Source organism: Haliotis rufescens, unplaced genomic scaffold (assembly GCF_023055435.1).
Source record: "Haliotis rufescens isolate VD_foot unplaced genomic scaffold, xgHalRufe1.0.p SCAF_1, whole genome shotgun sequence".
NCBI classification, from domain to species: Eukaryota; Metazoa; Mollusca; class Gastropoda; order Lepetellida; family Haliotidae; genus Haliotis; species Haliotis rufescens.
Window position 1 is genome coordinate 71,612,146 of NW_025963779.1, and position 24,503 is coordinate 71,636,648.

General features: G+C 42.2%; 1 protein-coding gene across 1 annotated transcript; it reads right to left on the reverse strand.

Annotated features, from left to right (window-relative positions):
- Positions 1-659: 659 nt before the first annotated feature.
- Positions 660-9,820, reverse strand: LOC124139790 (solute carrier organic anion transporter family member 2B1-like). Its single transcript, XM_046507117.2, has 10 exons — positions 9,660-9,820; positions 8,595-9,338; positions 8,073-8,159; positions 7,261-7,443; positions 6,706-6,870; positions 5,337-5,529; positions 5,076-5,205; positions 2,740-2,894; positions 2,266-2,330; positions 660-1,546 (listed from the first exon to the last, which is right to left on the reverse strand). The coding sequence occupies exons 1-10, from the start codon at positions 9,724-9,726 to the stop codon at positions 1,287-1,289; spliced, it is 2,049 nt and encodes a 682-aa protein (XP_046363073.2). The 5' UTR covers positions 9,727-9,820; the 3' UTR covers positions 660-1,286.
- Between the last annotated feature and the right edge of the window lie 14,683 nt (positions 9,821-24,503).

Here is a 24,503-nt window from a genome sequence, read left to right on the forward strand (position 1 = left end):
TTCTACCCCGGATCTTCACGGGTCGCCTGATTAATTACTAGATTTGCTGTAGCCGACGTCGTTAAATCGGAATCCAATGACTTCATACAACCAGCTATAGGTATGTTGGTTCCATTTACTTTTCCCTTGATATTCTTGAACCTAGTTTACTGGGTACATAAAGCAGCGTTTTATATGAAATCATGTGGAAATAGTATTTTGGAACATCATGGTCCTTGATCTAATTTCCAGAACAATGTGGTGTCTTATTACAATGTGTATTACACGTCACGCCACTGTGCTGTAGCTTAGTGTAACTATGAAGCTAAAGTTAGTGCAATTTTTCATCATTTGACCTCTGGTGACCTTGACCTTATATGGAGGTCACCTAAAGTGTGGATGCGATCGAGACCGTGCGTTAGAGATCATGTACGCTAAGTTTAATCAAATTCCATTCTTAAATAGTCATGTTATCCTGTACACGAGGTTTTTGACGCCTGGTTCATGAACATTATCAGCAAATACTTATGGCTAATAGGTATGTGTCAAATGTGGTTTTTAATGTTTCAATAGAGCGTTTTGAAACCTGTGAGCAAGTCTTTGACTCAAGTAGATGTAGATAAAAACAGTATAGAGTTAAGGTAAACACATTATCTTGACTCACGGACCTTTTGGTTTTAATTCGTTTATTCATGAAATGTGAGGAGAACATTGGAGCATTACACATATATGGTTTAAATCATGTCAAGAAACATATTTAATGGGATGGATGTTACAACATACAGCGCCTTAGAAATACCATACAATACTTAACTGGCTTGAAGTGAAGTTAGTACTCGTGTTTTTCTTTAGTCATAATTATAAATTTGATCATGTCCCAAGTCCAAACCTGACCACTCATTGCATGATACTACATCTCAGCACAAACTGCAACTTTTCACATTGAAACAATATGGGTGCCAAAATAATCTCCGTTCGAAACCCCGTGGATGGGAGTATATGTCATACTGAAACCATATGGATGGTTCTGTCTCTCATACTAAAACCCCATTAATGGTACCTATCTCATACAGAAACCATATAGACGTTACCATGCTGCATACAGAAACCCTATTGATTGTAACGTACTGAAACCGTATGAATGGTACTATATCGTATACAGACACCCCATGGATGGTACTATATTGAATGTAGAAACTCATTTGATTGTATTATATCCCGTACTGAAACAGTTTGAACGATCACCTAAATCATACTGAACTTCAGCTGATGGTATACTATCAGAATACTAAATCCCGATGGGAGTGCTACATTTCAGACGACGCTGTCTCTGACTCGAGTTTCTTTGAGTTTTCTGGTTTCTTATTCCTCCGCTTCAGAAGCAACAGTGCTATGACACTCAACACAATACAAACCGAGCGGGCGCATAAATTCATTCCTGTAATTTTCATTCGTAGATCTACAAGGTCATGGAGTGCACATGATCCACGCTTGCCGCATGCGTAATTCCAGATAATACACGTGGTGTCGATAATCTTCCCGTACACAATAGGGCCTGGGATGAAGGCTGAAACAGAAACCATAGAAACGTGTGACTCACTTGTGTTAAACACACGTTGAAATGTTGAAATAACGAACATTGATGCGTCGCGTAGATATTTAGTTGGATTATGAAATATCTGCGCCAAACCGCTATGTTGGGTAACATTTGTAAGCTCAGCCGCAAATAGTGGTTGCTGTTTGCACACACTGGTCTAGCCTACACGCTTTGCACCTTGAATTCACGCTCAGTAGAGGCATCGTGCAGGTATTGCATTGCATCACATGTCTGTATCAAAACACTTGTTCTGCAATAATTAATCGGACAGATGCCGAAAACGTCGCTGTTACAGTGTAATAAGGAAGCTGTTATCAATAAGCTGTTTTCCACTTTGTCATTCATTAACTCGAAGAAATGCCTATCTAACAATTATGAAATCGAGCCAAGACAGCCAATCAAATCGTCGAAGTAATAGGGGGTTGGTCTGTAATAATAAATGTCGGTATTACTATGGCTGCCACAACGCCATGGCGTTTTGTGCATAGAAGGGTCACTGGACAGGACTACCGAGACAACATACCGGCACCAAGAGCTGGGCCGCTTGCACACCATGCTAGTCCATGTGTTGTGTTTGTGTGTGTGTGTGTGTGTGTGTGTGTGTGTGTGTGTGTGTGTGTGTGTGTGTGTGTGTGTGTGTGTATGCGAGAAAGAGAAAGAAAGAGATATAGTGACTTACAAATACGTACCAAAAACAGACACTGAAAAACTGAATAGTCCTATTGCCATTGACTTGTCTTTCTCCGCCACACTTCTGTTATGAAATACAAAGTATAATTAGAGGCATTTGTATGCAGCATCACTGAAGTCAATGCAAGCATATTTACCCACAGGAGGTTAATAATGCTATATTGTAATGGAAACAATATTTCGTATGTTTGTATTTTGTATAACGCCGCACCGGCAAAATTCTGGCTATATTACGACGGCCTGGAATTAATCGAGTTGGGTACTTACAATCAATTGATTGATATTACGAGCTACGATACAAGAATACGACATCAACAATGAAATCAATATGGAATCTGAGTACTGGATCCTTTAAGTCGCCTTCTAACTCGGGAATCACTACGGTGTAAGTTGATATGGTACTTCAAATGTGTAGAAGACTTTACAGAGATACTCCTGTTGCATGCATAACATCCTGAATGTTGTGACCCTACCGTATTAGGACAAGATACATGGGGATGATCGCAGTACTTCCAGCCAAAGCGTAAACAGCCGTAGTGGCAACGTAGGGGTAGAGGTAGGGACATCCCGATTCACAGAAGCTGGGGCTTACAGAGCCGCCTCCAGCAGACAAACAACCTCCGTAAGTCTGAAACAAACGTTCGTGTTGCTTATGACTAGATATGCATCAACACATATGCCAAACAGGTGTATAAGCCAAACGTCATCAAGTTATAATGAGTAAAATGAAGACACATAAATCCGATCAGCAAAAGGCTGTAGGATGTTCGATAACTCAGTAATAATTTCCTAGCCTTAAAGGTACACATCAAGCGCTACATTCACGAACGGATTGAGTGACGGCTGTATGTAACAAAAGATACACGGTACTACTATATTGTCAATCAGAAAAAGGAATTAAAGACGAATTTCGCCCATGTGTGTACCTTAGGTTTCAACCTTTTTGGTATGTCGCAATAGCGATCTTTAACATTGCTTGTTTGTTTGTTTGTTTGGTTGTTGTTTAACTCAACATTTATCAATATTCAATTAATTAGCTGAAGGCACGAAAAATACCAACTCTTTGATTGCTTCCTCACTTAAATCGACTCTGAATAGCATTACTTATTCTGCCCAGAAATCCATCTGTTCAAGTCCCTTTCCAGCTTTTTTCCATATTGACAATGCCGGTACACTTACATGATAATCTTTAATTGAATCATTACGATTAATCAGTTGCGTTGAATCTGTGCAATGATACTGGTATAGGGAACGCACTATATATGGTCCTCAAATACATAAGCGCCGGATAAAGGCTACCCAAACATATCAACATATGTGGAATTTAACTGGACAGGCATTGAACAATTCAGTTATTCATTTTATTTAGTACAAAATTCGTTTTCAGCACATGACTTCATAATATTTGCTTATAGAAAGCCATGGTAGGATAAGAGCATCTTTTACCCAACGGGACATGCATAATATATGAAATGAGGAAAAACCTTTTGAAATCATTGTGAATGTGACCAGATGAGTTCATATGAATGGGTTCTCTAGGAGTTCCAAAACTCGGCCTTTTATCTCTCATCCTACCTCAACCTTTAAAAGAAAAACTATACTGAATCGCAAAAGAAACGTCACCCCAAGTACGATTGCATGAAAAGTTGTCATTTAAATATCTGAGTAATTTTTGTCAAAGTTACTAAAATATAACATAACCTAGTCCGACAAAATTAAATTTGATGATAATAACACAAAGCAGATGACAATAAAACCGATCACCCAAACACATCACGGCAACGACAATGGTAAACCGCTGCAAATTCCGTGCAAATTGAAATGCACATGCGTTCCCCCGTTTCTTGCCCTATAAAATCCACCCGGATCGGATAACATTCATTCGTTATTGAATTGCTACCACATGCCAAGATTGACAAGAAATCAGCATCACCAAGTCCTTGGAGGATTGCAAGCTGCACAAACCGCCCGGCAGGTAGCCAATGCATTTCAAGTCCAGTAAGGACCATATACAGGCTCCAGCATCGGTACCAGACCACCAACACAACAGATGACCGACCACGTAGTGGAAGACCAAGGGTCACCACCCGACGTCAGGCTCGTCAGATCGTGCGACAGCATCTTCAAGGCCGCTTTGTTACTGCTGCGGAAACTGCTGGGCAGACCATGGGGACACACCAGCGACACATAAGTGCGGACACCGTGCGTCGACGATTGACGAGCAGACACCCCCACTGTCACATGCCACACCCAGGACCCATTCTGACACCACGTCATCGCCGGGACCGTCTTCAGTGGGCAAAACAGCATCATCATTGGCGCAACTAGCAGTGGAGAAGAGTCCTCTTCTCAGACGAGAGCCGTTACTGTATCTGAACAGCATATGGCAGAGAGAGAGAGAGAGTCTGGAGACGCCGTGGGGAACGTTATATTGATGATTGTGTTGTTGAGAGAGACTCGTGCGGTGGTGCGAGCATCATGGTTAGGGGTGGAATTGGTCTTGCACAGAGCGTCGGCCCTGTGGTCTTCCAGAACATCGGTCCAGGGAGAGGCAATGGTGCCACAGCAGCTCGGTACATTGATCAAGTCTTGAAACCACGCGCCATACCTCATTTCGCACGTCGCCGCAACCACGAGTTTCAGCATGATAACGCCCGTGCCCACACTGCGACAGCAACAAGAGACTTCCCCCAGCAGAATGGCATCAGAGTATCTCAAAATATGTTTACAGTGTTAGGAAAAATATAGTTTCTCAAATATCTATCCACGGTGACATTTCTTTTGCGGTTCAGTATATAATACCCCTTACAGTGTCAGTCTGGTTGCGACACCCCGCATGACATGGTGAGAAGAACGTGACGTTGCCGCTGCAGACGGGAAGAAAGCGGACGTTGAGACAGTCACACGTATTCAGACCGTCATCAAACACAACCCTCTCTCTGAAGATGTGACAATATCAAACAGTTAATATCACCAACAAAGACAATGGATACGAAATTACGATTCTGATAGTGTTCAGTCTCATTTCAAGAAGTAAATTGTCCTAAGAAATAATATTTTATAAACTTACTGGTTTCCCCGTCTAAGTCCGCGTATCGTTTGGTTGTCACAGCCAAATTGGAAGTTTAGGCACTCAACAAGAGTAGCGAGAAAGAAGGTCCCGATAATTACTTTGAGACAGCCACTTCTGTCTAACTTGAAATGCATTGCAATGAAACCTCCGAGAAACGTTCCAGAAATTGTTGTTATCAGCACGATGACACCTACAAAATGACAAACAACATGTGCAGGTATGGTAGTCATGCTATCAATGGTGTAAGGTAAATAGTTGTAAATCGGCCGAAGATACCGCCAGTTAAAAGAACATAGCTAATGTAGACCTAATGATTCACTAACGGAAGACACAGTTGATTGACTTACAAAGTCAGTGAATACGGATGGAGAACGTACCTAATTATAATGATTCACAGATCGAGAACATACAAGTACCTGAGACGTAATGATTTACTGGTGGAGATCATATATCAGAATGGGGTACCACGGATGGATAACATATAGTTTCCGAAGACGTAATGACTCAATGATGGAGTACATATCTACTAAGCGAGTGTACACGGATGGAGGACATACCTAATTATAATGATTCACTGATGGAGAATATATGTCGGAATAAGTAAGTGAGTGAGTATGGTTTTACGCCGCTTTTAGCAATATTCCAGCAATATCACGGCGGGGGACACCAGAAATGGGCTTCACACATTTTACCCATGTCGGGAATCGAACCCGGGTCTTCGGCGTTATGTCGGAATGAGTAATGACGGATGGATAACATATATGCACCTAAGACGTAATGATTCACTGGTGGAGGGCACATCTAATAAGCGAGTGTACACAGATGGAGGACATACCTAAGGCGTGATGAATCTCGTGAGAACATCTAAAACGCGGTTATGATAGAGATCCAGCCTGATCCAGATCATAACTCACTGATGGAATACAGACCAAAGATCTCGTAATTCGCTAAAGGAGAACAGGTTTAAGAAGTGATGATTCGCTGATTGACAGGCCTAACATGTTAGTTATGACACAATGATGCATGGTGGATTCGATTCGTAAATGGAGACAAGACATAAAGGAGAACACATCTAAGAGTGAGTGAGTGAGTTGGGTTTAACCCGCTTTTAACATTATTCCAGTTATATCACGGCGTGTCAGCTTAATGTGGGAGGAAAGCCCGAAGTGATGCAGGTCTCAGACGTTTACCACTTCAGTGAAACCCACGAGCACGGGTATGGTGCTGACAAACCTAGAAACATAATCGGGGCGAACCGGGATTCGAACCCACAATCATAGGTTTCTGGCAAGCCCAAGGGACACCTTAGACGACTGGGCCACACGTGCCCCTACACATTTAAGACGTGATGATACATTAAACAGACCTATAAACAGGTTGGACTTCCAGGAAGGGATGTTGAAGACTGTTTCGAGATACTTGGCGCCAAATGAGATTAGCCCCGCTGCAGCAATCGACGCGCACGCCATGGAGATGTTGTTTAAAGTGTAGACTGGTTGACTCACCACCCGAAACAACGACAGCGGGAAATCTGAACATGTGGAGAAATGATCAGTTGAGCTCGAAGGCAATCGCAGCTACCTTTCACTGTTACTTCTTCAATAAACATATCATGAAAACATTTACTCTCATTTTTGTCACCCTTGGTTTGTCTAAACATGACACAAGTTATGGAACAGTAATGTGACCTGACAAAAGAAGAAATTACTATATTCTGGTGTTTCAGGTTAAGGTGTGTACGATATGAGTTATATTTAATCCCTCCTTTTGGCCAAAAGACTAATAATATCAAATATCAACTCTTCCCATTATTGGCTGAAGCGTTAAATGCTATGAAATACCCCTCAATGTATATTTCATAAATAAAGGGCACTGATGTTAATCTTGTTTACATTTTACATCATGATTTCTGGAGCACTACCTTTTACTTTGTCACAAAATGATTGTGTCTTGTCATCATCTGATAGGACAATATGTCGGCCTTTTATCCTTTTCGGAAAGAAGAACAATGGCACTGCCGTGACGACCGACACACCACCGAAAACAATAAATCCGAGCCACCAGGCACCAAGCCATCTTGGATCCTGTGGGGTCAGAGAAGTAGCTGGAAGAACATAAAGTAGGGCCAATATATGTAACAGGTATAAACGTTCAAAGACTATAAATTTGCCTAAAGTTGTCCAAAGCTCCAATAATCTCGGATGGCTAAAATGGCCACCCGTGACAAAGTATGATAAGGGAGATATAAAATGACAAACTTGACAGATGGACATTTGTTTGGTAATGCTTTTAAGTTCTTAACTTATAACAACATCTAATGCAGTGGCATATCTCAGAGGCTTGGGAAAAACATTGTTTAGATATTGCATCATGAAGTCCTTGTACAAAGCTGACATGTTTAGAGAGTCATATATAACAACAGAGCAGACAATCTCATCTTTTGTTTCAAATCTTGAAGAAAGTTTCGCTGCATTTTAACCATAAGTATTGAACTTTATGTTATTGAAAGTGTTTAGTAATTTATCACAGAAAGTCCTATTGATAATTTTATTGGGTTATTATTATTTCATGTTAAATCATTATAATAATATGTTATTTTTTAATATTATTAACAATACGTTTTAACTTGTGACAACAGAATCGAGTTCATTGAATAAATGTTTGTACGATACCGACCGTATAGGAAAATACATACATTTTTACATATTTGTAAACAATATTTATCTTACTTACGAGACAAATCAACTGGGATTTGAGAAAAGACGCCTCCAAGGGAAAATGCCAACGCTGGTCCGAACATTGTAATTGATATAAGTCCCCCTGACATGAATTGAAATACATATGAATAAAATGATATAACAAATGGTGTCCATCCGTACATACATTCAAAAGTACGAATATGTGCCCCAACGTCACATTCACTATGTTCATGATAACATGATGATATGGTGAAAGTATCTTTGCAAAGGTAGATCAAACAAACATTTGAACATGAAATTAAATAAATATTTCAACATTAGACAAAACAACGTTTTTGTAACATTATCTGTTTTGGATCTTTTCAGACATCTGTAAGCTGGTCGAAAACAGAATTAATGCTGTGTGAGATGATGTTTCTATTATACATAAGCATAGGCTGGTTCCCGTCATTGGTTTTATCAACAACAGTGACTTAAGTCATCCTATCCTTAGCTCATTCCATTCTTACGACATTTCCATCCCAAACGACATTAGACTCAACCTACTCACTCTTACCTAGAAACAGCCCCGTTCTTCTTCTATCAGTCACACTGTTGTCAATATACTCTGATGACAGAGGGGTCCTGGGAGATTTAGCTAACCCCTGTACCACCAGCGTCAATGCGAGAAACCACAGCGCCAATCGCTTCTCCGACCCGAGGGGTCCAGCAGATCCACCCTCACACGTATCATTCTGCCTACTCTCCCACCCGGATTGACTGCACAGATACTTCTCCCAATCCCCTGCGTCAGTCGCGTTGGTGACATTGCCTGTCATGCCGATGCTTCTTGGCAAAGACGCTGGATCCATGAAATGACACAGCCCGCTAAGAACTCCCGATAGTGCATAAACCAACGTACTTACGCCAAGCACTCGCGGGATATTACTCTTCCGGAGGAAGTGGCTGGTAAACAAGACTGTGGAAAGGTAGCCGATATCATTGCAGCTCAGAAGGATGCCACTCGTTGTACTGTCGATGTTGAACACCTTCTCCAGAGTGGTTATCTGAGATGCTAGATAAACCGTTATTGTTTGCAGACAAAGGGAGGCCAATCCCACCGAGATCGTGAATGATCCAACTTTCCCACATCTTTGCATACAGGATGGTGAACGTGATCCGGCGCCACACGATGCTTTGTCTTCGTCCGAATCACAGATGCTGCTTATAGTCTTCTTGTCCACCTGATCTGTATTTTCACAGTTGACTGACAACTCTTTCTCTGATGCTTCTTCTTTAATGTTGGATGCCATCACTATTCCTTTACAAAGACACATAAAATAGTTTTATGTTTTATCTTTTATAGTGCTGTATCCCTCATTGTTTTTACATGGAAATATAATGAAAATATTGTCTGAATCTTAATTGCGTCAATATGTAACAGGTTGCTTCAGCACGTCGTCGAGAAATCTTGAGGTTAATAGAAGGAACGATCTACAGGCATCTCATCCTAATATACATTTATACGTTTCGTACCATGAATTACTTTTTCAGGAAATTTGTGCATAAAGGTTACATAAGTCTTAAAGGACTCAAACGAATGATACATAATACATAAGTCTTAATATAGGTATATACTTACCAACTGTCTTCAGAGCTCTGCAAAAAAAATCCCTGCCTATGTGGTGCCTGCCTTCATACTGATACATAAAAATCAGCGACTGTTAATTGCCATATTTATACAGCGCTCGACATTACCCGGTCTAAGAGCACATTGTTATAAATGCAAATCAAATTAAAATTCTCTTCATATGTTTTTGGTGTGCTTAATGGTTTTACAATAAAAGAATTCATATACATTAATAAAAACATATTACTGATCATAGTTCCGTTTTGTTCGGATCTTCACAAAGCAAACGTCCAAAGAATGAAAAATGGTGTTTGTTGAACTGGGCCAAGTTACCAATATTCACTAGGTTTTGTAAAATGTTTTCCCGACAAAAATGGAATACAAGTAATTACATTGGAATAATAATTTGGTCCTACCTGTATATTATACATCGGCATTAATTATTGCCTTCCGTGACAAAACGTGACATTGACAATTTCTTTCGATTGACGACGTCCATACAGTATACATGGAATTATTCGGACAATAAAATCAATAAGTCCGCTGTATAAAATATTTTGCGTTATCAGCGAAAGCAAGTGGGATAGTTACGACATTAATACACCCACTTAATACACCCTATTACATTGTAGATAAGAACAATATGGAATAAACTAGAAAACTGGATGCATAATAAAACAGGAACTAAAATATATTTGATAAAGGAGATGTTTCTGTTTGAATATTCAGAAAGAAGGAAGGATGTAATTACTCTCATCAAAACTTTGACAAAATATAGTATTTTTAAAAGGTTGATCTTTCAATAGTCTGCCTTCTTTCGATTTATTAAGGCATACCGCTTAGGCATGTAATTAACATATTCCTCCCTAAAGTCCACAGTATTTATTCGAAAACCTATGAAAATGTGCAAAACTAATTTTCATTCATTTATAATACTATGTAAGGATTACACATCTGATGATACTTTCTCATTTCAGACAATACTTACAATACTGTTTTTCTGAGATACCTGAAAAATGTATAAACGAAAACTATTGAGATGGACATATTTATATATATGTCATATTGAGTAAAAGAGAAAAGAATCCGAACAGAATGGAAGCGCCAATCGCAAGAACTCAAGAATCGATGACAATTGTTATCAGAATATCAAAATGCAAGCTGGGTTTAGAGAGTTACTCTACCACCGACCGTGCATTTAACCTTTACAGCCTTCAACATAAGTATTTACGCAACAAAGTTGTATTGTTTGTTGATTTTATAAAAACCTTAGATTGTGTTCATAGATCCAAATTACTATACGTTTTACTACAATCTGACATACATGGAAAATTACAACGCCTTATATAAACACACGTGCCACAATATTAAAGCATCTGTAAAAGCCAATAAACATGATATGACCGATATATTTAAGACATATGCTGGTGTAAGACAGGGTTGCATTTTTCTGCGAAGAATTATCCAACGATTCGAAATATATATTTATTGATGAAACTATACAAAATCTATCAATCTTACTATTTGCAGACGATATAAACATTTTTGCGGACTCGGTGCTATGCTCTAGCGTAAAATTGATATCCCAAATGAGTATTGTGTGAAATGGTCAATTAAAAATAAATACGGGTAATATCAAAATAATAGTCTTTAAAAAGGAGGTAGGATATCAAGATATGAGAAATGGTTTCTCAAAGGAAAGAGTGTTCTATTTTCGTGAAGAAATATATTCACTAGAACCTGTGAGATACTTGACAAGCAGTGAGTGAGTGAGATGTGTTTAACGCCGCTTTTAACAGTATTCCAGTTATATCACCGCGTGTCAGCTTAATGTGGGAGGAAAGCCGGGAGTGATGCAGGTCCCAGACGTTTACTACCTCGGTAAAACCCACGAGCACGGGTATGGTGCTGACAAACCTAGAAACATAATCGGGGCGAACCGGGATTCGAACCCACAATCATAGGTTTCTGGCGTGCTCAAGGGACGCAACTCAGCACACCGAATCGCAGTTCCTTATTTTTAAACAAAGCTGTAAAGATATATATCAACAAGAATGAGTCATGTACGAGAAAAAAATTGGGTACATTATTATTCTGAATTTAAAAATCCTATTGCATCTGAGACCTTCCTTACGTCAATAAAAACTGTTTTCCGTCGAGTCTTAACGAAATTTAGATGCAATGTACATACTTTTAACATTAGAGCAGCTAGAATTGAAAATACATCCTGTCCATACTGTAACCGACCGCCTCCGTGGTCTTGTGGTAGAGCGTCCGCCCGGAGAGCGGAAGGTCCAGGGTTCGATCCCGGGCCGCGTCATACAAAAAGACGTTAAAAGATTGTACTTGTTGTTACCCTGTCTGGCGCTCGGCTTTAAGGGGCTAAAACAAGGACTGGTCGGCTCGGAGTCAGTATACTGTGTCTGAGTGGGGTATTCATGTTAAATTGCGGCATGGTATCTCAGTGAGCTAGCACTATAAATTGGCATCAGTCCGGACTAGTACAAGCAGCCACACACACACATACACGTGCATGCACGTCGCTATATAAGTGCAATAATCTTGGACGCGACGTTAAACCCAATTTCACCTCACCTCACCATATTGTAACCACCAAAACGAAGATGAATACTCAAAGCAAAAAAGTGTAGGTCTCCGTGTTGAGGAAACCTTCCGGATACCTTCCCAGGAATTGGAATCAAGTCGTCTTCAGTGATCAATCCCGATTTAATCTTCGATTTGCTGATGGTAGGGCGAGGGTGTGGAGGCGCCGTCATGAACGTTACGCCCAGTGTTGTGTACAGGAAGTTGACAGATTTCGAGGTGGAAGTGTCATGGTTGCGGGTGCTTTCTGTGGCAATGCACGTTCCAGGCTTCTTGTCATCCGTGGCAACCTCAACGCTGCTGCTTACCGCGACCAGGTACTGGCACCAGAACTTCTGCCTTTTATGGCAGCACATTGACCCGGTTTGATCTTCCAACACGGCAATGCCAGACCCCACACAGCAATTTTGACAAGGAATGTCCTTCAGAATGCGGTAGTCAACGTCATGGACTGGCCCTCAAGGTCTGCCGACCTCAATCCAATCGAACACGTCTGGGATGCTCTTGGCAGAAGTCTGCGCACTCTTCAGAACCAACCACAGAATTTGCAAGATCTTGGCACAATTTTGCAGCAGCAAATGCGTCGTCTTCCCAATCATGTGTTCACAAGCATCACAAGGTCCATGCGGAGGCGTTGTGTGGCAGTTGTCAACGCACATGGTGGCCATACACGCTACTGAACTTGTGTGCCATCAGATCCTCGTGCTTGGGACTTATGATTTAAACTGTTGATGTTATTACCGAATATCGTAGGTGCTTGGAACAAATAACGGTTACCACCGTTAATTAAAATCCTTCTTAGGACATTAATGATTAAAAATTACCTTCTCTGATACATTTGTCCGTTGTATATCATATATGGGATTACTTTTAAAAATGTGAAGTTTTTAATTTGACTCAGTATATATTCTGTACTATGTCCCTCATTCAGTCTTGCTTGACAACGGTATAAGGATCTATACCGAAACGTCGCTTTTCCCAGTATTAAAGAAGTTGTTATCCATACAAAATTGTGTCTACCTTGTCATCCGTCAACTTCTAAGTAATGCCTATCAAACAATAAAGTGTCAAATGTTCTTAAAGTGAAACACAACACTAGTATCTGAGAAAATGGCATCACAAGTCAGTATCTCGAGTGTCAGCCATGTGCATTGATGACTTCCGTGCAACGTCGATACATGGAATGGATGAGGCGGTTGATGAAGGCCATAGGCACTCGGAGGAACGCCTGTCGCAGTTCAGCTGCAGCTGTCGGCCTTGGTCGGACGTCATTCAGCCGTCTTTGAATCTCGTCCCACAGGTGCTATATGGGATTTAAATCGGGACTTAGGGCAGGCAACTGTATAGTTCTGATGCCATTCTGCTGGAGGAAGTCAATTGTTGCTGTCGCAGTGTGGGTACAGGTGTTATCATGCTGAAACATGTGGTTGCGGCGACGTGCATGTGGTCTCAAGACTTGATCAATGTACTGAGCTGCTGTGACACCATTGCCTCTCCCTGGACCGATGTTCTGGAAGACCACAGGACCGACCCTCTGTGCAAGACCAATTCCACCCCACACCATGATGCTCGGACCACCCCACGAGTCCCCTCAACAACACAAGCACCCCGAATAACGTTCCCCACGGCGTCGCCGGACTCTCTCTCACTCGGCCATTTGCTGTTCAGATACAGTAACGGCTCTCGTCTGAGAGGAGGACTCTTCTCCACTGCTAGTTGCGCCAATGCTGGTGCTTTGTTGCCCACTGAAGACGGTCCCGGCGATGACGTGTTGTCAGAATTGGTCCTGGGTGTGGCCTATGACAGTGGAGGTTTTCTGCTCGTCAATCGTCGACGCACGGTGTCCGCACTAATGTGTCGCTGGTATGTCCCCTTGGTCTAACGAGCAGTTTCCGAGGCAGTAACAAAGCGATCATGAAGATGATGTCGCACAATCTGACAATCCGACGTCAGACGTCAGACCCTTGGTCTTCCACTACGTGGTCCGTCATCTGTAGCGTTGGTGGTCTGGTATCGTTGCTGGAGCCTGTATATGGTCCTTACGTGGACTTGAAATGCATTGGCTACTTGGTGTCGCTGATTTCTTGTCAATCTTGGCATGTGGCAGCAATTCAATAACGAATGAATGTTATCCGATCCGGGTGGATTTTTATAGGGCAAGAAATTGGGGAACGCATGTGCATTTCAATTTGCACGGAACTCACGTGCAGCGGGTTACCATGACCGTTGCCGTGATGTGTTTGGGCGATCGGTTTTACTGAAATCTGCTTTGTTTTTTTGTCATCAAATGTCAATCTCAATGTCAGTAGACTACGGTTATAACGAATTCAAAAGGACCACTAATTTTAGTTCGTAATAACCGTAGTTCGTAATAAGCGTATGTACAGCATGTACAGAACAAATGACCGGGACTAAAAAATTAAGTTCGGTATATCGGTCAGTTAGTTATAAGAGTGTTCGTTATAAACGTAGTTTACTGTATTTAAAAATAAACTGTCTGTTTTTCTGACATTATTCTAGGTGACATCACTGCATAGGTACCCAAACGTGTAACGTCATAGTTCTATGTGACGTCTTCAATAGAGTGTCGCTACACGTTAGAAATCGTCAAAAAGGTCAGTACTATTATAATATTTTATTGAAAGCATTTGACATAAAATTAATTATTACTGGCAATTGAAAGCAACTTAAAGGGAGATAACTCTAAACCGTTTGGATAGGTTATTCAGGTCATCGGCAGGAGTTGTCCATTCCTGTCTAACTTTTAAAGCGAGCTATACGTGGGTAACATTCACAGTCCATGTCGCTGCGTAACAGGAGCAGCATGACGAATAAAAGGAAGAGTGGGGGTCTGTGAGGACAAGGAGGGCAGGACGAAAACAGACTAGGCTTGACAGTGACCGGGGACCGCAGACAACTGAGCAGGCCGCTGCCGACATCCAGTGCCAGCAGTCCGCTACCGTCCAGGATGGCGCCATATCGGGGGAGGTTATTCGAAACATATTTTCAATTACTCCTCCTGAAACCCTAGGTATGTCTCACCTCAGTTAGGCTCATCTTACAACCCTCAGAACGTTCCTATATCGTTCGAAAGCATGGTAGTTACCAGTCGCTCTTCGGTCCAATGCAGCACATGTATGTTACGTTCCTCCGTCCATGGCGACATCCACACAGCAAACTGTCTCCGATATTAACCACATGTGTATTCCACAAGCTGGGGATGATTTTTGGGGGGTGTTGTCCCACAGCATATTAAAGAAAATATTTGGAATCATGAGTATGTGGATTTAGCCATAATGCTCAAAACAACTAAGGGGTCATCATATTCTGAGAGGTTTAGTAGGTGTAATTGGGCCTAAATAACAGAGGAAATCTGGAGAAAGTAAACCGCCAGCAGTCCAAGATTAACAATGTCGAAGAGTGGACATCAGCTTTCTTGGTTTTTACCAGCATTTATATTCCTGCTAGACCTCAACAGTTGTTGTAGTACATGGATATTATTCGCACAGCATATCACAGGCTAAAGGGGGGTGGCTGGAAACACTATGATCAGCAATTTAGACTGCGTCCTTCGCGTTACCCACTGACGCCTTGGTCTAAAATTAACCAGGAACTATGGTTGTTATTCATGACCCCACAATCGTACAGCCCAGGCATGCCATATGAGCGGTATTCAGCTTACAAACCAAGATCTTCTGCCATGTTGCACACACCGGCATTTGGCACACGACAAACCGGGACATACTTTGACTTCAATCGTACACAGTGCACACGTCGATTTAGCAATGCTAGTATGTTCATATTTGTACACTTAGAGGTCAAATGATAGGTCACGTGAACGTTCAACATCGTTCCCCACGTTTTGGCGATGCAACACACACAGTAGATTAGTCGCATAGAAAATTACATATTTTGTAAAAAAATCAGTAATGTATAAATCTACAGTCTGATATGTTTGCAGGTCTTGGTGTTCTGTGTAGATGTCACATGACCAAACAGTAACGTAGTGCAGCACAGTGATTAAAACCACAAAGATCTCAGACTTAGTAATTAGTATACATGACAGACAGTAAAATGTTTTTTTGCCATATAATGACGACTGACCTGTCAAAGGACGTACAGAAGCTAGCTTTGGTCCACAAACCTTACAAATCCGTCCCAATGAATGTCTTTTTAAATCCAACTGAAAGCACACCATGTCCAATATACACTACGAACAAAAAGACACATTGAGATAAAATACAGAATGAACTCCATAATAACAGAAAGTTGACAAAGAAAAAAACAAACATATTTAAGCATATTAGAAGATAAAACTCAATTGAGAGCTCTTTGTAAATTTAGAATATGTCTCCATAACTTACTTGTCAATAAATATCGTAGAACCAAGGATAGTGATATTGAAAATTATATATGTTCTACCTGTACCAACCAGGAGATTGAAGACGAGTTTCATGTTCTTTTTATATCGATTTTAGCACATATTGCCGCTGTTTGTCTACTAATCACCTCAGTTATGAATGCACGCATGTTCTTATCAGCATCAGAATCTTGGACAACTTCTCGCGCCGTGGAAATCGACCTCGTGTGACGCCATGTTGCTAATCTTGGTGTTGGCAGGTGGGGAAATTTTCTTCACGTTTCCGCACTGAGAATCTTCGCTATACCTGTCCATCGTGGTGATGTTTGATACTCTGGTTGAACTGAGGGTTTTTACGGGTTGCTGCCGACAGTTTTAGATTGAAATGGAAAAGATTGGTAGCAGAGGCCTATCTTTCGCGTCACACCTGCTCGCGCGCCATACCGGAAATCCCACTGCAAGAATTTAGAATATCTCCCACAGGACAAAAATCCCTGAAAGTTAATCCATAAATGACAATATTGATGACAATGTTGTCTCTGTCACATACACCCTCTTTGATGATGCGGTCGCCTTGGTACAGGGTTTAGGCATAAAAGCACTTTTGGCCAAGGCAGATATATAAAGTGCATTTAGGCTTTGCCCAATAAGGTTAGAGGATTTTAATTTCCTTGGTTTTCAATTTCAAGGCAGTTATTACTTTGACATGTGCCTTCCAATGGGCTGTAAAATCAGTTGTTCTGTATTTGAAAAGTTTTCAACATTTGTGTAATGGGCCACACAACGCACGCACCCAAAATCGTAGATTAAACGAGACTTACCTGTAAGTTGAAGGTTGATATAGATTATATGAAATAATCACAAGTAGGAGGGATCACGTGAGATAGCGAGAGCGAACCAGGCGTCAGACTTTAAAGCGTTTGAAACCCTGTAAATAGCAGGGTGGGTAACTGTATAAGTTCGGGAGGGCACGTGATCCCTCCTACTTGTGATTATTTCATATAATCTATATCAACCTTCAACTTACAGGTAAGTCTCGTTTAATCTACGATTATATTTCAACCAATCACGACGTAGATCGTGATCACGTGAGATGTTTAAAGCACAGGTGTTTCAAACAAAGAACAAATGCTGAATATAAGCTGACAGCTAGTTTAATTATAATATGCAAATATGAACAAATGAAACGTCCAAATTGGCAATCTCAAACAACCACTTGCCAGTCTATGTACTTCTACTTCCAAGTCCTTGGAATGTGACGAGTCTCCATGATTATATGTTTAATAGTTCAGCTGTTGTCGAGGATGGCCAATGCGAACGTATTGTCAGTCACTGGTTTGTTGTAGAACTTGGAGAAAGTCGCAGAACTACTCCACCCTGCCGTTTTCAGTATAGTCTGAAGCGGCACAGAATGTCGTAACGCGGCACTAGTCGACGCCATTCTTGTACTGTGTGGCGTGAACGTATTCATGTCTATGCCACTCAACTGAAGCACCTGCTTGATCCAGCGTGACACGGTATCTTTACTTACAGCCTTATGCGGCTGTGTGTAGCTAATGAATAGCTGATTCTCACCGTTCCGCATGGGAGCTGTTCTGACAAGGTATTCCTGTAATACCCTAACGATACACAGACTACTGTTCGGCGTGTATGCCGGCAGAGTGATCTCCGCCTGGTGCGACCCAGGTCTCGACTGTTTGATCAGGCTACCAACTCTGAACTTACAACAACTACTGAACAAGCTAATATCTCTAACATCTAATAGATGAACAGTTTGCAGTCTCTGCCCTGACAATAGCGCAATCAAAGTCACAGTTTTAAGTGTCAAATCTTTCAACGACAGTTCCTTCAAAGGCATCAATGTTTTTAGATAACCTAGAACAACACTGGTATCCCACGTCACTGAGTTTCTGGGCAGTGAGGGGCGAGTCTGAAAAACTCCCTTCATGAAGCGGTTAATGAGAGGATGAGATCCAATGGTGACGTTATCTGCTGATATAACACAGGACAGAGCGGATCTGGCTGTGTTAAGTGCACTGTAACCAAGGTTGTGTAACTCATAGAGTTCCGTCAGAAAATCTAACACCTCGGTCACAGATGGACACAGCGTATCAATTTCCCTTTGATTACAAAACGCAACCCATCTCTTGATGTATGTGGAGTACTGGTCTCTAGTGGATTTGCGCCAGGATTGGAGGATAACACTGGCAGCTCTGTCCGAAACTCCTCTCCGTGTAAGAGATAGCCTGATAAGGGAAACACTGCAAGTTTCATTCTGTCGAGAGAGTGTCTCGCCTCCTTGTTGTGTGGAAGGCGTAGGATCTGAGAGACTGGTGGTAGTATGACTGGTGGATGGATGAGGAGTCTGAGGAGTCTGGAGAACCATGGTTGTGTGGGCCACACTGGGGCCACTAGTAGTCCTCTGGCTTGGTCTTCTTCCACTTTCTTTATCACTGCATTCAGGATGCTGAAAGGCGGGAAAGCGTAGAAGTGAGTATTCCATGCAAACGTAAAAGAGTCAATGGCACATGCATCTGGGTCTGGCTTCCAAGAAGCATATTTTTCAAGTCTAGTATTAAGTCTTGAGGCAAACAAATCTATGTCAGGTTTCCCAAATACCCTACATATTTCACTGAACACTTCATCAACGATGTACCACTCAGTATTGTCTTTCATTATTCTAGATTCTCGATCCGCAATCACATTGTCTTTACCCGGAACATGGCACGCACTTAACCACAAGTCTCGCTGCAGACCCCATAGCCAAGTGTCTCTTGCGAGGCTGTCAAGTGGTGGTTTCTTACCACCCATGTTGTTGATATAACTGACGGCCGTGGTATTGTCAATCATTAGTTTCACATGACAGCTGGATTCTAGGGAACAGAATGTCCGCAGTGTCAAGAAGGCCGCAAGTAACTCAAGGTAGTTTATATGTTTAACGGTTTCATCACGTGACCACCGGCCGCCGGTGGACTGTTTCCCGCGGGCCCCACCCCACCCGGTGTCTGACGCGTCTGAGGTCAGGGTAATTACCGGAGGTGCGACACTTATCGGCTTGCTACTTGTACACACATTATCTACCCACCATTGTAGATCAGCCGTTTGATCTGTGGTGACTTCTAATACCTTGTCAAAATGGCCTTTCGCGTTTCGAAGAGCGTGTGACTTGCCGTTGTCAAGGCGACGGAAGTTAAGGGGGCCTAATCGAACTCCGGGAAAGCACGCTACCATGTAACCAATCACCTCGGCTAGTTCCCGGATCGAGCACAACTGTTTCTTGAGTAATGCTTCACAGGCTTGTTTCACGAACTGAGCTTTAGATGGAACTGGAGAAACGGTCATTGATGACGAGTTGATGACAAAACCAAGAAAAGTGATTTCCTGTGTAGGTGACAGTACCGATTTTTCAGGGTGTAAAACAAAGCCTAGTTTGGTGAACAAGACAGCAGTTTCCGAAACAAACGTTGAACATTCTTTCTTATCATCACCAACGATGAACGAATCATCAATGTATCCGACATTAGTATGTCCCCGTGTTCTCAGAAATGAAAACGGCACTCTAAGTAATTTTGTGAAGTATCTAGGAGCACAACTAAGTCCGTTTGGCAGAACAGTAAACTGGTATAGCTGACCTTGCCAGAAGAATTTAAGGTATTTCTGATGATTTGGATGAACAGGCACAGTGTAGTAGGCATCTTTCAAATCTATCGATGCGATGTAACAGTCCTTACGCACTAATGAGATAGCAGCTGTAAGGCTCTCCATCTTGAAATGGACATAGTCTACACTTCCATTTAGTTGCTTCAGATTCAGGATAAGTCTGTATGTCCCGTTTTTCTTAAGTCTAATGAAGATTGTGGATATGTATTCACCATGTTCACGACGTGATGGAACGATAACTCCCTTAGCTAAAAGTTTAGCGATTTCTCCACCTATGATGAAATGTTCTTGGGGTGAGAAGCTAATTTCTTTGGGAATATGCGACTGGACGGGCAACGAAGTAAAGTCTATGTAAGAACCAGTTACAGTCTGCAAGATAAACGGGTCTGAAGATAGTTCTTGCCAGCTCTGAACGTGAAATCGTAGTCTACCCGCAACAAATACATTGTTTGGTATATTGAAAGTGCTCACCTCTCTTGGGGTACCAGTTAGTGCCTCCCCCCTTCGAATTTCTTCTTGTGGAAGGGGCGACTCCTGTCTAAAAAACCCCTTCCTCTCACCGGGTTGCCATGGTTACGGCTGGTTGCATAAGAGGGAGTCTTGTATGCAGTAAACGGCTTGTGGTAGGGCGCCGGGCGCTGCTGACTGTAGGTGAGTTGTTGAGCCAATCTGTTGGTCATACTCATTGACTTGATCGTTTCCGCCAAGTTGTCTCCAAACAGCAGGGTAGACATAGGCGTCTGAGGTGAACACAACTGCTGGAATTGCTTATTGAGATGTGGTCTGATCATTTCCCGTCGGCGGTAGTTTAGCTCTGTGTTCACGTGAGCGAGCAGACTAATGGCATCAGTGGCCTGTTTCGCCAGTTGTTTGATGTCTAATTGCTGCACTGACATTTCCTTGTTCTTAACTTTTAGCAGGTCGCTGGCCAGGTGTAGCAATGGCACAGCTGCCCTAAGGACAGGAGCTTGGAGTTTCTGCATCTTTATGTCATTTGACCGTTCTTGTGATTTGAGCTTAGTCCAGATTTCTGGGTTGACTTTGCTCGTTTTCACCAACTCACAGTTGTGGGGAGACTTGTAAACTGAAAGTTTCTCTTTCAACTTTTCGTCAGGCATTTTCTTGAACATCATATTGTTCATTGCCTCTGCCAACTTTGGTTGTATAGGTGGGCCTAAGAGATCTTCGTTGGTATAATCCTGAAGCAGGGAGTCTAAGATATCACTACTTTCATCCATTTGCGTGGAGTCATCCGCTGTTCCCAGAGCACCTGCAGCCTCTTCAGCTGCCACCGCGCTAGAGTCGGCATCATCAAAGAGGTCTTCCATGGCGCCGTTCCCGCCACAGTCAGACAGCTCGTCGCTGGACTCATGGCCCATGGCGCTCCCCCCCTCCCCTCTTTCATCATATGGAGGACGGGTCACAGTTGCACTAGCAAGGCTGAGGGGTGGTGTCTGATTCACAAATGAAGCCATAGTGTCTCCAAGTTTGGAAATAGATGATGTCATACTGGATATCAGCTGCTGAGTGTTCATATTCTGTTGCATGACTTGGGCTAGAAGCCAGTCTTGACTCTCATTAGAGGGTGTAGTCGGGGACTTGCCGTTGGAGGCCTGGTTATCTGCCGAGTTACTAACCTCTTTGGCTTGTTTGGAACTGGATTTGGGTTGTTCCTTAGATGCCAGGGAGCGCTTTTTAGCGCTTTTAGGACGTGGCTTTTGACATCCTTCTCCACCTTTAGATGATGAAGCATTCATGTCATCCAAGATTTTGCCGAGTACATCATTAGCTCTGGGAGAGTGCTCCGCTGATTGCAGCATAGCGTCCGCCATCTTGGCTGGTACCCCCGTGGGGCTGTTGTTGATCACCTGTTCTGTTCTTGGTAAAGAACAGATGGATGTTGATGACCACTCAAACGGTAATTGTACACGCTGAGAGTAGATATTCCAGCTCAAACGGTAATTGTACACACTTTGAGCTAAAGGGCATAGATTAAGTCACTGAATTGTCAGAGCATAATCACCCTTGTCTTCTTCCTGCAAGGTTCGTTAACGCACTGACGCCTGGTTCGCTCTCGCTATCTCACGTGATCACGATCTACGTCGTGATTGGTTGAAATATAAGCAGAGGTTTTGCATAACTTAGATGGTTTTCTCTTTGGGGGATCAGCCAAAACAATACAGTGTCAACGAAGTTTAGATATATTTCTGGATAATTGCCATAGTCTTGGAGTACCAATAGCAGCGGAAAAGACTGTACTACCATGCACTTGCCTTACATTTTTGGGCATAGAAATATACACAGAGGCAATGGAAGCAAGAATCCCTGTTGAGAAAAACATACAATGTCAGCATCCAATATCAGATTTACTTCAGCAAAGCAAAGTCCCACTTAAACAAATACAATCACTACTGGGTTTACTGAATTTTATCTGCAGAGTCATACCAATAGGCCGTTCTTACTCTCGCAGGCTAACTGATGCTACTCGACATGAAAAAAAACCCAATCAACATATTCGCTTGACGCAAGGGGTCAAAAAGGATTCACAAGTGTGGCAGGAATTCCTGCATCAGCTTAATGGAGTCTCATTGTTTCTGGATAAAGAATGGCAATCAAATACAGAGCTTCACCTTTATACGGATAGCGCTGGAGGTGAGGGGAGAGGTTTCGGCCTATATTTTGTGTATCAGTGGTCCTATGGTGCTTGGCCATCCAAGTGGAGAAAAGCTGGTTTCACAGAGGACATAACCTTTTTGGAGTACTTTCCAATTCTGGTAGCAGGACAGCTGTAGGCAGATCAGCTTAGCAAGAAAATTATGTTTCATTCAGACAACTAATCAGTTGTGACGATTCTGAACAAACTGACATCTAAGTCTGCACGTGTCATGGTTCAGGTTAGGTCTTTTGTGCTTCACTGTTTACAGCGCAACATCTTAGTAAGGGGGCAGTATATCCCAGGTAGTAAGATTGACATCGCAGATGCTATCTCTCGTTTTCAGTTTCATCGCCTACCACAGCTGGCTCCCAATCTCAAACTGCGACCGACAGACATACCAAGCCAACACTGGGACAACTGGAAACTGAAGCTATAAGGCTACTAGAGCTTTCACAAGCTGACAACACTAAGAAAGCCTATACAATTGTTTTGCATTCCTTTGCCAGGTTTAGATCAACTTACAACAAACCAGAACTATGGCCAGCCCCTATAGAACACTTACTTCAATATATCTCATATTTATTTCTGCACAACAGAGCTCATTCAACTTCATCACTATATATGTCAGTAATCTGCTGGTATCACAATGTAATGAAGCTTGTAGACACCACTGATCACTTCATACTTAGAAAAATGTTGCTTGGCATGTGCAATGGCAAAGGCAAACCAGATTCTCGTGCTCCGATTACATTGGACATGCTGCATAAGTTAAGCTCAGCATTAAACCATGTTTGCATCTTCAATTATAAAACTCTCCTATACAAGGCTATGTTCTCGCTGGCTTTCCTCGCTTTCTACGGATTGGTGAACTCATTTGCCTAAACGGGGTTGCGCATCACGGTTTACTTTTAATGGATATAAAGACACAAGCACAACAGGTTGAGCTAAATATTAGGCACCCGAAGACTGATCAACCAGGCAGGCAAACGCAAGTCATAGTTGGATCTCATTCCAAATATGAAATATACCCAGTACAAGCTATTTTTTCCTATTTGGCAATCCGACCACCAACAACTCCATCTCATGCTCTGTTCATTCACATCAACCATTCTCCAGTCACAAGAGCACAGTTTTCAGCTTTACTACTCAAGGCCCTCAAGTTCAGTCAACTACCAGAGGCTGCATTTAAATCTCATTCCTTCCGAATAGGGGCAGTAACAATGACAGCCGTGCAAGGCGTACCACAGGAGGCAATAAAGCTGCGGGGCAGATGGAAGTCAGATTCATTTAAGCGCTATATCAGAATCGGTCTGTTATCAATTCATGACTCGCAAAATCTGTCAAATGGGAGGTGCTAGAATCAAGCATCAGATCAAGGCAAAGGATACATTCCTGTATTTTGATGACAACATTCATCTGTCTGAGATAGGGTCTGCCTTTTTATCAATGCCATTCAGGAGGCTCTGCAATAGCCAACTTCGGAACAATTTGGTGTCCGTGATCCCGTACGTGATCCTGGGGGAAATCTGTATTGAATAGGGCTAGGTAGCTTGGGGCAATGTTTGTTGATGAGCTA